The sequence below is a fragment of the Diabrotica undecimpunctata genome, chromosome 5 (assembly GCF_040954645.1).
Source record: "Diabrotica undecimpunctata isolate CICGRU chromosome 5, icDiaUnde3, whole genome shotgun sequence".
Classification (NCBI taxonomy): domain Eukaryota; kingdom Metazoa; phylum Arthropoda; class Insecta; order Coleoptera; family Chrysomelidae; genus Diabrotica; species Diabrotica undecimpunctata.
Window position 1 is genome coordinate 49,431,130 of NC_092807.1, and position 12,581 is coordinate 49,443,710.

General features: G+C 35.8%; 1 protein-coding gene across 2 annotated transcripts in view; it reads right to left on the bottom strand.

The window, feature by feature from the left end:
• LOC140441296 (5-oxoprolinase) overlaps positions 1-12,581 on the bottom strand; it is a 401,235-nt gene that overhangs the window by 273,967 nt on the left and 114,687 nt on the right. For both annotated transcript variants that reach the window (XM_072531924.1, XM_072531925.1), the window contains exon 9: positions 2,037-2,392. In XM_072531924.1, coding sequence (XP_072388025.1) covers positions 2,037-2,392 — 356 coding nt within the window. The remainder of the gene's footprint in view (positions 1-2,036; positions 2,393-12,581) is intronic.

Below are 12,581 nucleotides of genomic sequence, written 5' to 3' on the forward strand. Positions count from 1 at the left end.
CAAGATGGATGTCGCGCAGATAGCCATTACTGTGTATATGTCTAATCGTATAATAAAACGGAAGAAAAAAATTGGGAGTATTTAAAATTAAAAGACTATTTAAAAATACAATTTTTAAATAGTCCTATACAATACAAACTATACAATACACGTACAGGTCACTGTTTGGTCGCATCCTGGCTGTTTGACTCATTTCTGGCTCATTCTGACTCATTCTGGCTATTTGACTCATGTAAAATTGGCCTTATCCTACCAGCCGCAATGCTGGCTATAGCGGAAATCGCAGTAGTGCGCGTTAGCTCTAAAAGTAATCCGCCACGGGATAGAGGACGTAGATAAAAAATCGGCACAAGTATGTAACGGCCTGTCGCAGTGTGACCTGCAGAGCAGTTTTGCAAAGTGGAAGGTTCGCATGCGCCGAAAGGAGAATATATTCATTGCGAAAAATCAAGCATTGTATTATAAAATTGCTAAATAAAGATCTTGAAATAATGGGTTGCGATATGTTGGGCAAAGTCTTTTCTACTCCTAGATGTAAGGTTTTGTAACAAATTTCCAAAGGGTTGAGTGTCCATATTTCTCTACGAGGCCAGTATTGCTAATGTTGTGTGTGTAGGTGTGTGTGTGTATGTGTGTAGGTGTGTGTATGTGTTTTGGTTTTAATTAGTTATACAGCACAAACACATTGTACGCTAAGTCTTTTAAATTTTTAAAAATTAATATTATTAAAATTTAAAAAAAAATAGGTTTTAGTCATTTAATAATATCTCGCAATAAAACACTAAAAACTTTTGTTTTCAACACTTCCACAAAATTTATTTTAACTTATTATCACTACAGCTATTTCGGCTGGAGTGCCTTTCTCAAGTGATCTATTTTTGGTATGTGTTTACACTTTATAGTCTTTAACTGAATAAATTGAGGACGGGTGAACTGTTTGTCTCAAGCTAGTCATTCAGAATTATGTCTGTATTTTTTAATTTGTTGATTTCCATATACTCTACTAAGATAACTTAAGGCCTTCATTGTGAATGTGAAGAATTTGAAAGTCGTCATTCAAAGGGTAATTATGGTCTAAAAGGTGAAGTGCGTACCTAGACTCTGTTTTTCTAATATTAAAAGCCCTTTTATGTTCTGCTACACGTTTGATAAAAGTTCTGCCAGTTTGCCCGATGTAAGTTTTTGGGCAGTCGCTCCATTTAAGTTTGTATACGCCGCTGTGTAATTGTTTTTTCTTTAGACTGTTGTTGTTCTTAATATATTTGTCTAAGTTGTTGTTTGTTCTAAAAGCTGGTGTTATCTCTTTCTTTTTTTGTGTTTGGCTATTTTTGTTGATATCTTGCCTGTATATCTAATCGAGCAGTAGGCACTGGGTTATTTTTCTGGTGGTGAAAATACTAATTTCAGGGCTTTCTTATGTAGTTTTTGATTTAAAATTTTATTTATTGTATGTTCATTGTACCCACTGTTTACTGCTATTTACTTAATATTATTCAGTTCTGTTTTGAAGTTATTTTTTGGCATTCGACAAATATATTAAAAATAATACGACGCAAAAGAAAAAATAATCACACAGCGGTGTATAAAAGCTTAAATGTGGCGACTGCCCAAAAACTTACATCGATCAATCTGGTAGAACTTTTGTTAAACGTATAGCAGAACATAAAAGGCATAAAAGGAACAGAAGCACCTTCTAGACCATAATCATTCTTTTAATGACGAATTTCAAATTCTTCACATCCAAAATAAAGGCCTTAAGCTATCTTTATTAGAATCTATAAAAATCAACAAATTAAAAAATGCAGACATAATTCTGAATGACCAACTTGAGACAAACGGTTCTTCTCTCCTCAACTTATTCAGTTAACGCCTATAAAGTGTAAACACATACCAAAAATAGTTCACTTGAGAAAGGCACTTTGTGCCAACACTTGAGAAAGTGTTGCAAACAGAAGTTTTTTTGGTCGGATTCTCCGATTATTTAAAATATATATCAACTAATAAAAATAAACATTTTTAAAAATTAATGTACTCACCCTAATATCATCTATAATAACCTCTCTATCTTGAATTACAAAACCAAATTCAAGATTATATCTATCTGTAAAACTTTTTAAAAAGTCTCCGTGCTGAGTACTATTGTTTTCAGATTTAATAGGAGCACACATCAAAGCACAATCCGTACCCTCGTATCGCATATGAAGATAAGGTTCCAATATTATATGTGTATCATCGAACCCTTGTTTAATTAATTCCGATTTACATTGCACACCTAAAGCAGTAAGTCGTTCATCAAAATATGCAAAATTTTCTGGAACATACGCCTTTGCACTTGGTTCTTGAGCTTCATGAACTACATCGGCTAAAGCTATGCCGTATGCAGAAAGAATACCTGCGAAAATTTTAAATAAGTCGTATTATTACCATAATAATTATTTTTAGATATACCTTAAATAAATAGAATATGTAAAAATTTAGGATTTTTTTGACTTTTTCTTAGTTAGATTTAGTCATTAGATACGTAGATTTTGTGAACCGTTAAAACATCTACACAAACAAGTAAAAAGCATAAGTGCATAGGGGTGAAGAGGAAGACTTGATCATATGAGATATTTTAAACACTTTTTAATATTACAGTAAGCAGCCTAAAATTATAAAACCGGCAACATAGCGTAGCTGTTAGTATGACATTTGGTATGGCATTAGATCCCATGTAATTTAGTTTTTGTTAGAATACTTAGAATACACAACGAAGAGCACGTGTTTATAACAATTGAAGGGTGCAGGGAATAAAGGTGCAATGTCACTATTAGTACATTTTTCAGAAAACTACTTTTGTAATATTTAACTTGTATGATCCTAAACTCTTTTTTTTGTAACAGGTTGCTAAACAATTTAGTAAAATGTGTTATATAACAGTATAAGTGTTAATTATATTAATTTAATAAAAAATATTTTAAATTATTAAAAAGAGAATATTACTGCTAGCGCACAAAAATAAATTAAACAAGGCCTTTATTATCTTTTATTATAATTAAAAAACAATATACTTAAGAAGAATACTTATTTACTAATGTGGTAAAGATTTTAAGTACTGCTGAGCTTCTTTGGAACAAAATGCACTAAGAGACACTACATCTTCAATTTTTTCTCTAGAAAGAGGTAGCAGCTGCTGATGAGATGCTAAAGGTAACTGGGTCATTGTTTTTTTTTTGCCCTTTGGAATCACTGTCTTTGAAACGAAATTTCCATAGTACGTTGGACGATGAAAAATCAAATGAGGAGATTTTTGTTCAATTTTCAAAACTTTTATAGGTCTTGTTTGCAATGGACATTTTTTAAAGTTGTTATCAAAATACTCAGTGCAGGATTTCAGCATATTTTGATCAACTTCAATTACATCAAAAGGAAACGGTTTTTTCTTGAATTCCGGAAAATTTTAGCCCATTCCTCTGGCAATTTAACTCTTGATTTTTTAATTTAAAATCCCCATATTTTTATCTGGTTCTATATATTATGAATACCCTCCCATTGGAAAAATCATATGTATGGTCTTAAGTCTCTTCTCTATATGAACAAGCTGATACAAAATCTTGCAACTGTATAGTTTTTATTTTGGCCCCAACAAGAATCTGCGAATATAAACAACTTTTCAACTGAAGAATCCAGGAAATTATGGACGAAATGGTGAAGAAGAGAAGACACATCGTCTGCGCCTTTTTTCCCTATTGTCTGTGGGTATGAATAAAAAACACTTTTATTGGAGGCTAGTACTTGTATGTTGAACGTAAATATAGAAAATTGTCTTTTGTAATAGACATCATTTATTGAAATGTTAGGCACTGGCAAGTTTTTTTTGTAGTCAATGCAAATGCTTTTGATTTTTCCATTGGTTTGCATAACCTTTTCATTTGCTTTCATTTTATGAAGTTTGCTTGCAGTGTAAAGGTTTTTCATCTGTTTTTCCAGAACAAGAATTGATTCGCTTGCAGTGAGGGAGGCAAGTTAGCTTTTTCTTTCTCGAGTAATTTTAGTTTTGCAACGTATTCGTGACACGTACTGCAACTATTTCTTCAGGGGTACCCGAATTAAATATTAAACTTATTCGTAAATAAAGTTCTGTATGATTCGTAAGAAATGGGGGCCTCTTTGTACATTTCCATGTACATCTGCCACATTTTTTTAACGTTTAATTCTTCAGATAGGTACACTTTAGAAGGATCCTTTAAGCTATATTGGGTTGCTCTTCCTTTAAATAAGATATGTGTTCCATGAGAGCAGCAGTAACAGCCTCCGATAGCTTATGAGGGCTATTAGCGTGTTTACCTCTCTTGTTTGTAGGTGCCTCTCGACCTAATTTCAAAGATCGTTGCAATAACACTAACTTCTTTTCCGGTTCCATGAATAGACAGAAAAGCTTTAGCGCAGATAGGTACGTCAGTAATAACTTCGTCGGCATTTTTAAATCGAACTCTGTAAAAATATGTTGAATCATGTAATTTTTCTGGGTCGGTCAAATCTTTTCTTGACCTATGTTGTTTAATTTGCAAAACTGTAATAAGACCACATAGATATAAATTCTGTGCATCCTCTGAGTTAAGTAAATTAAAACTACGTATTATTGACTGTCTAGCGCCATCTCTGTAGTCATAGCCTTTTACGAACCTCATTCATTCACCCAGTTTTTTCCTGTTTTTTTGTGTTTTCTTGTTTAGGGTTCTCTAAACCATAACTACTACTGTCTATAAAGTCACTTGCAAAAATACTCATTTTTTTAATCAATAATTTAACGATATTATAGACTTAAATAAATTGCACACTGCCACGATGAATTCTTTAGTGCAACTAACAGCTCAAGAAAAGACAAGTTGTAGTCACAGTGGCGCCATACGAAAGTGACAATGCGCTTTCATTCCTAGAACGTATCGACTATGCGCCTTTATCCCCAGAATACCAACAATTTTCGTAAAAGTTGACATTGCGCCTTTATTCCCTCCATCCTTCAATTGTTTTGTCCCTACCGAGAAGTGTTTTCAGAATTATTTCAAGTTAATTTTCTTTACTATTCGTTTAGGTGAGTTTTTCGTTTAATTTTTATTTAACACCATAATCATTTAGTTTTTGTTTTGCATAGTTTGCAAAATTTGTTGTCAAATTTTTAAAGACTAAAATATTAAATTCGTCTCTTGGGGGAGACTTGATTCCGTATTATCTGCGATATATGATCACGGGATCAAGTCTCCCACAAACTCCGTATAAATAAATGTTTTTCATTTTATAGATATGCCACATCAATACAAAAGGAGGAAAGGATCCAACCAAAGAACACCAGTCGACTACCAGGAGTTAAAAGAAGCTGTTTTAGACGTTATTAGTAACGGTATAAATAAATGTTATGACATTAAAAAGATACATTTGATTATAAAGATCCGAAAATGTTAAAATAACCTTCTCTCCTGATTAAAGCAGGCTTGAATATTTACAAGTTCATAGGAAAATATGTTTAAAGATTATGTAGATATTACCAGCAAATTACACCATGACCTTATAACCAAACAAGCAAAAGAACTGGCGTACGAGTTTGCCGTAAGAAATAATAAAAAAATACCTGCTTCGTGGAATAAACATAAGCAAGCCAGTTACAACTGGTTATACGTATTTCTGAAGAGGATGAATACCTTACCACTACGCTCTCCGGAAGCAACCAGTCTTTCTAGAGCAACTAGCTTCAACAGAAACAATATATTAAATTTATTTGGAAATTTAAAGATAGTTCTTGAAAACAATGGAATTGGACCAGAAAAAATTTGGAGCGTAGTCGAAACTGGACTTTTAACTGTTTATAAGTTAAAGAAGATCATTGCTTGCAAAGGTGAAAAAAAGGGTGTAAACTTACGTCAGGGGAACGTGGAGCAACAGTAACTGTTTGTTGTGCAATCAACGCAATTGTAAACCATATACCGCCTTTTATGGTTTTCCCTCGAAAACTTTGGCAAGATTGCAAGAACGCATGATTGAATATAGCCTACCAGAGATCACCGGCGTAGTTTATGAAAGCAGATGGATGGTCGCTTCTTTTATCAAATATTTGGAACATTTTCAAAAACATAGGCGACTACCGATAATAAATGTTTAATCACAATGGACAATCATGATAACCACGTTAGTCTGGAAGCAATAACGTATGTCAAAGAACACAAAATAATTCATATTACTATATCACCACAGACTACGCATAAGCTCCAGGAGTTATACAGGTGTGTATTTGGTACTCTCAAAAGTTTTTATAATACTGCCTGTGATAATTGGATGCTGACCCGAAAATTAGGGCAATTAAAATATACGAAGTCGGAACCTGATTAGCTTACGCTTACCCCGTAGCTTGTACTCCACGTTATATTCAGAGTGGATTCAAAGTTACGGGTATATGGCCTTTTAATTTCAATATTTTTACAGATGAAGATTTTATGTCGGCATATGTTACTGATCGCGAAGACCCAGAAAACAATTCCACTTTATCTCAGTTTGATGTTGCACAACCAGCCATAGATAACAATAACCAACCCTCCACTTCTACTGGCACTTTCACCACCCCTAAAATAATTAGACCACATTCCTCAACTGGATCGATTTTACGTAATCTACAACTACGACGAACTTTAGTAGAGGACAAAACCAGGCTTCTACTTCTACTGGCACTTTCATCAAAACTACAATAATTGGATCACATCCTGTAAATTGAGATACTTCGAAAAATAAACAGCAACAACACAAACATCAATAGAGCACAATAACCAGTCTTCTACTTCTGCCACTTTTACTAGCCCAGAAATGATCAGACGTCATCCTAAAGCCGGGATCAGGACTTCAACTAAGGGTAGAAAGCGAGAAACTACGAAAATTCTCACAGCTACACCAGAAAAACTTGCGCTTGAAGCTAAAGTTAGGGCTAAAAAAGAGAAAAACTAAAAAAAGGGCAAAGAGCCAAAGTAAGAGCTCTAAAAAAATAACTAAACAAAATCTTAAGGATTTGAGGAAATCTTAAAGCTCGGGGGACAGTGACATTATACTACCATCGCCAGAGTCTAAATATGATCCCAATGATGAAATGCAAATAGAGACATATACTGAATGTGAATTAGAAGCAGAAGGTGACGAGTTTAAATTGAGTGTGCAAGATTAGGTAATTATAAGCTTTGCCTCCGAAAGAAACTTAGTCCATCTTTACGTAGGACAGATTCTTCTTCTTCTTGATGTGCCTATCCGTTACGAATGTTAACGATCATCATGGCAATCTTTATCTTATCTGCAGCAGCGCGAAAAAACTGCACAAATGTTGAACCAGATTCTGAGGTTCTTTAACCAAGATGTTCTTCTTCTTCCTGGACCTCGTTTTCCAAATATTTTTCCTTGCAGGATGGCTTGAAGGAGAGCATATCTGGATTTATTTCGCATAATATGTCCGAAGAACTGTAACTTTCGAGATTTGATGGTGGTCAGTACCTTTCGGTTCTTATTCATTCTTCTGAGGACCTCTTTATTTGTGACCCGGTCAGTTCACGGGATCTTAAGCATTCTGCGATATAGCCACATCTCAAATGCTTCCAGTTTTCTGCACATATCCTCGTTCAAGGTCCACGATTCAGCACCATAAAAAAGGACAGAGAAGACGTAGCATCGCAGCATTCTTACTTTTGTATCAATAGAGAGGTTGTGACTCTTGAAGAAGGCCCCCATCCGATTGAAGGTGGATCTAGCTTTTCCGATGCGTGCTCTAATCTCCTAGTTGTTGGTACATTCTTCATTTATTCATTTATTATGGTGCCGAGGTAGTTGTAGTGCGTCACTCTTTCTACAGGGGATTGGTTGACGTAGAATTGGCCTTCTGTTATCCTTTTCTTGCTAATTATCATAAGCTTTGTCTTCATAACGTTTAAATTGAGTCCATATTGTTGACTGTAATACGTGATTTTGTTCATAAAAACTTGTAGTAGGTCTTCTAAGTTTTCCGCAAATACTATAATATCATCTGTATATCTGATATCGTTTAGCCGGTAACCATTTAGTGGAATACCTTTTTCAGTTTCGTGCAAAGCTTAGATAAATATTCTTTCAGAGTACAGATTGAAGATTAGAGGAGACAAAATACAGCCTTGCCTCACTCCACGCATGATTTTCACATTGCGTGAAGCCACGAAGGCAGTGTGTTCACCTTTAACTCTGAGATTTGCTGTCTGATTCCAGTAAAGATTTCTTATTATTTTCAGATCTTGGTTGTTAATTCCTGTTTCTTTTAGTATTTGCATCATCTTGGCGTGCTGTACTCGATCAAACGCTTTCTCGTAATCAACCAGACATGCGTATACGTCGCATCTGGAATAAGACTTGTACTGAGAACAAACCTCTCTAGTACCAACAGTATTTGTGAATCCGAACTGGTTGGGGGAAATTTGACTTTCACACAGCTTGTAGATTCTCTTATGAATTATCTTTAAAAACAATTTTAGGAGATGACTCATGAGGCTTATAGTACGGTAATCTTTGCATTTTTGGGCTCTTGGTTTTTTTGAAAGTGTAATAAACTCAGATTTCAGCCATTCTGTTGGTATTTCTCCAGAGTTTATATTATGTTATTAAATATCTTTGCGATTATTGCTATTCATTCGTTGTTCATTAGTTTGAGTAGTTCTGCTTGTATATTATCAGGGCCTGCCGTTTTGCCATCCTTTAACTTTGTTATTGCGGAATAACAGAATAATGTAGGACAGATAATGGGTAAAAAGAACGAGGATTTTAATAACAAATTTGCCCAAAACAGGGATGTCAAAACCTGAAGACAGTGGCTAGAAAAAAAAGACATGGTTGAAGTCGCACGTAACCAAATTTTAAAAAAGTTAGCTAGCCCGACTTTTAAGAGCTACAGTAAGAGCATAGGATATTTTGTCTTTCGGAGTGTCGGAGTATTCAGAGTATACGCATTTATCTGTATCTGTCTCTGAAACTCCAAAGATATGCTACATAACACACCATGTCCTGTGAGCACTTGCGTCAACAGTCGCCTGTAAACACAATCCACAACAGCAACATCTTCCATGTTGTTCTACTCTTTTTGCAATTATTTATTGATCTTTCCCTTCTTTTTTATAACTGTTGTCAAATGCTCTATTCTCTCATAGAGATATCTCCTTATTTCTACTGCTACCACATGCAGAGAAACACAACCCGTGATAGTCCACAAGGACGTCACAGATACAGACCTGTATGCGCATGCTACTCGCAACAGACTCGTTCTGTCTACTCGTACCATGGGAGTATATAGTTAAGGGGCCAATAGCGATCAAAAATACAGAGAAATAACGTTGTAGTTAAGGGGCCAATAGCGATCAAAAATACAGAGAAATAACGTTGTACGGGCAAAAAATCCTTGATTGTGTAGTCTTAAAGGTGTCTGTGGATCAGCGTTGGGAAATTGACGGGGGCTATGAAATCAGAATGCTTGGCTTTAATGGGGGGACTGTGGACCATGAATGTTATATAGGGGTGTATTACTAGTTCTTGGAGTATCGAAAAGGTCCTGTGGAGGTTATTCTGGAGACTGGTAGTAAGATTGAATCAACTTCTGAATATTATGTGAATTTTGGGGTATAATTTGATGCCGTTGGACGCTATGAATGAAAATTATGTTGAATTTTAAATCACGAATGATATATACGGTCGTTCTGGGGTGTATGTATGTTTGTATGTATGTATGTATGTATGTATGTATGTGTATGTGTTAAAATAAAACAGAAATGAAAATAATACTTATAATAATAATAAAAGTAAAGTCGATAATAATCTCGTGACCTTTTTGAAGCATATAATGTCAAAGTGAAGGACTAAAATTCACCTTCAAATACCTGTTGAAACCTGGTGAAACCAATATCGAAACTGAAGATATCCCTATTAACCGGGGCCTTTTCCAGGGGGACTCGTTGAGTCCACTTTGGTTCTGCCTAGCGATGAACTCACTATCTCAGCTGCTGAACTCTGGACTGGACTGACTCAGGATTTAGCATCAAACATAACAACACTGTTGTGGCGCAGCTTAATCATCTGTTGTATATAGATGATTTGAAATTAATGGCTTCCACTCGAAACCACCTAGATCAGATGCTAAAAAGTAGAAACTTTCTCAAATGATATCAGTATGCATTTTGGACTAGACAAGTACCGTATACTAAATATAGTCAGAGGAAAGGTTCAGCCCAGAGGTTTCGATATGCAACATGGCCAAAACATCGAGGCAATGGGTTAAAATGATATATACAAATATCTCTGAGTACAGCAAGCGCGAAAAATTTACCATAATCTAATGAAAACCGAACTAACCTCCGAGTTCGTACGAAGAGTAAGACAACTAAATCGGCCATATCTTAATAGTAAAAATTTGTTTAAGGCATTAAATGCGTACGCCTGTTCCGCGCTGAGCTACTCATTTGGTATTATAAAGTGGTCAAAAACGGATATTGAGAGTCTTCAGCGAAGAGTAAGAACACTTCTCACAAAGGCAAAAAAACACCATCCATGCAGTGCAGTAGAGAGAACAACATTATCGCGATATCAAGGGGGAAGAGGACTTATGGACACAGGTGAGCAATTGCACAGTAGATGATACAACGCCACTTAAACTGAGGAAACAAGAAATGCTCATAAACCATCTGACTAAGCAAGAAAAAATGAGCACCTTGATGAGTAAACCTCTGCATGGGCGACATCTCAATGAGATCAGCCAAGAATATGTTGACAATACAGCGTCGAACTATTGGTTAACATCAAGAAAGATGTTTTCTGAGACTGAGGGCTTTCTACTTGCTATTCAGGATCAGGTTATTCCAACTAAAAATTACCTGAAATATATTAAGTCCAAAATGACAAATTCCGATATGGATGCCAAGCCCAAGAAACCATTCAACATCTTAACGGGGACTACCAGGCGTTTGTCGGAACTGATTATAAAAAACGCCATGACTCAGTACGAAAGATTATCCATCAAGAACTATCTGACAAACTGGGACTTCTCCAAACCGACCAACTTCCTTATTATCAATACGTACCTGACATAATGCTTGAAAATGACAACTACAAGCTATATTGGGACCGCACTGTACTTACAGACCAACCAGTGGCGCATAATAGACCGGATCTGATACTAATTAATAAACTTACTAGGCAAACAATACTTATTGATGTGGCGATACCCAACATCAATAATTTAGGTGCTAAATACAACGAAAAGATCGGCAAGTACAGAGATCTAGAAATACAATTCAGGAGACAATGGAGAATGGAAAGTACCCAGACAGTACCTATTATTCTATCTACTACTGGTGTTATTCGCAAAAACCTCCTAGAGAACATAGAAAAGCTAGGTCTGAATAAACATCTCTACAAGACCATGCAGAAAGCTGTACTGCTCTCAACGTCCAGATGTGTACGAAAATTTTTGGGTGATACTCCAACATACCAAGTCACCTAGGGCTCGATAACATGGAAAGAGTCCCACCAGAGCTCAATCATTTTGATACCGTAGGTATCTTGGATGAGTGAACTTTCCTCTTAGAGGGAGTGTGAGCCATATGGCTTAATATGGGATAAAACTAATAATAAACTAGCCTCCTAGATAACATAGAAAAGCTAGGTCTGAATGAACATCTCTACAGGACCATGCAGAAAGCTGTACTGCTCTCAACGTCCAGATGTGTATGAAAATTTTTGGGAGATACTCCAACATACCAAGTCACCTAGGGCTCGATAACACGGAAAGAGTCCCACCAGAGCTCAATCATTTTGATACCGTAGGTATCTTGGATGAGTGAACTTTCCTCTTAGAGGGAGTGTGAGCCATATGGCTTAATATGGGATAAAACTAATAATAAACTAGCCTCCTAGATAACATAGAAAAGCTAGGTCTGAATGAACATCTCTACAGGACCATGCAGAAAGCTGTACTGCTCTCAACGTCCAGATGTGTATGAAAATTTTTGGGAGATACTCCAACATACCAAGTCACCTAGGGCTCGATTACAAGGAAAGAGTCCCACCAGAGCTCAATCATTTTGATACCGTAGGTATCTTGGATGAGTGAACTTTCCTCTTAGAGGGAGTGTGAGCCATATGGCTTAATATGGGATAAAACTAATAATAAACTAGCCTCCTAGATAACATAGAAAAGCTAGGTCTGAATGAACATCTCTACAGGACCATGCAGAAAGCTGTACTGCTCTCAACGTCCAGATGTGTATGAAAATTTTTGGGAGATACTCCAACATACCAAGTCACCTAGGGCTCGATAACACGGAAAGAGTCCCACCAGAGCTCAGTCCTTTTGATACCGTAGGTATCTGGGATGAGTGAATTTTCCCCTTAGAGGGAGTGTGAGCCGTATGGCTAAATCTAGGATAAAAGTAATTATTTTTATTGCTACAAAATGTATGTAAGTCAGTATACTAGTTTTCTTAGAATCATACATTTTAGGTATGAGAAGAATTGTTTTACTGATGAAAAGTAGGCTTTTGTGTATATTAATAATAATATTGAGT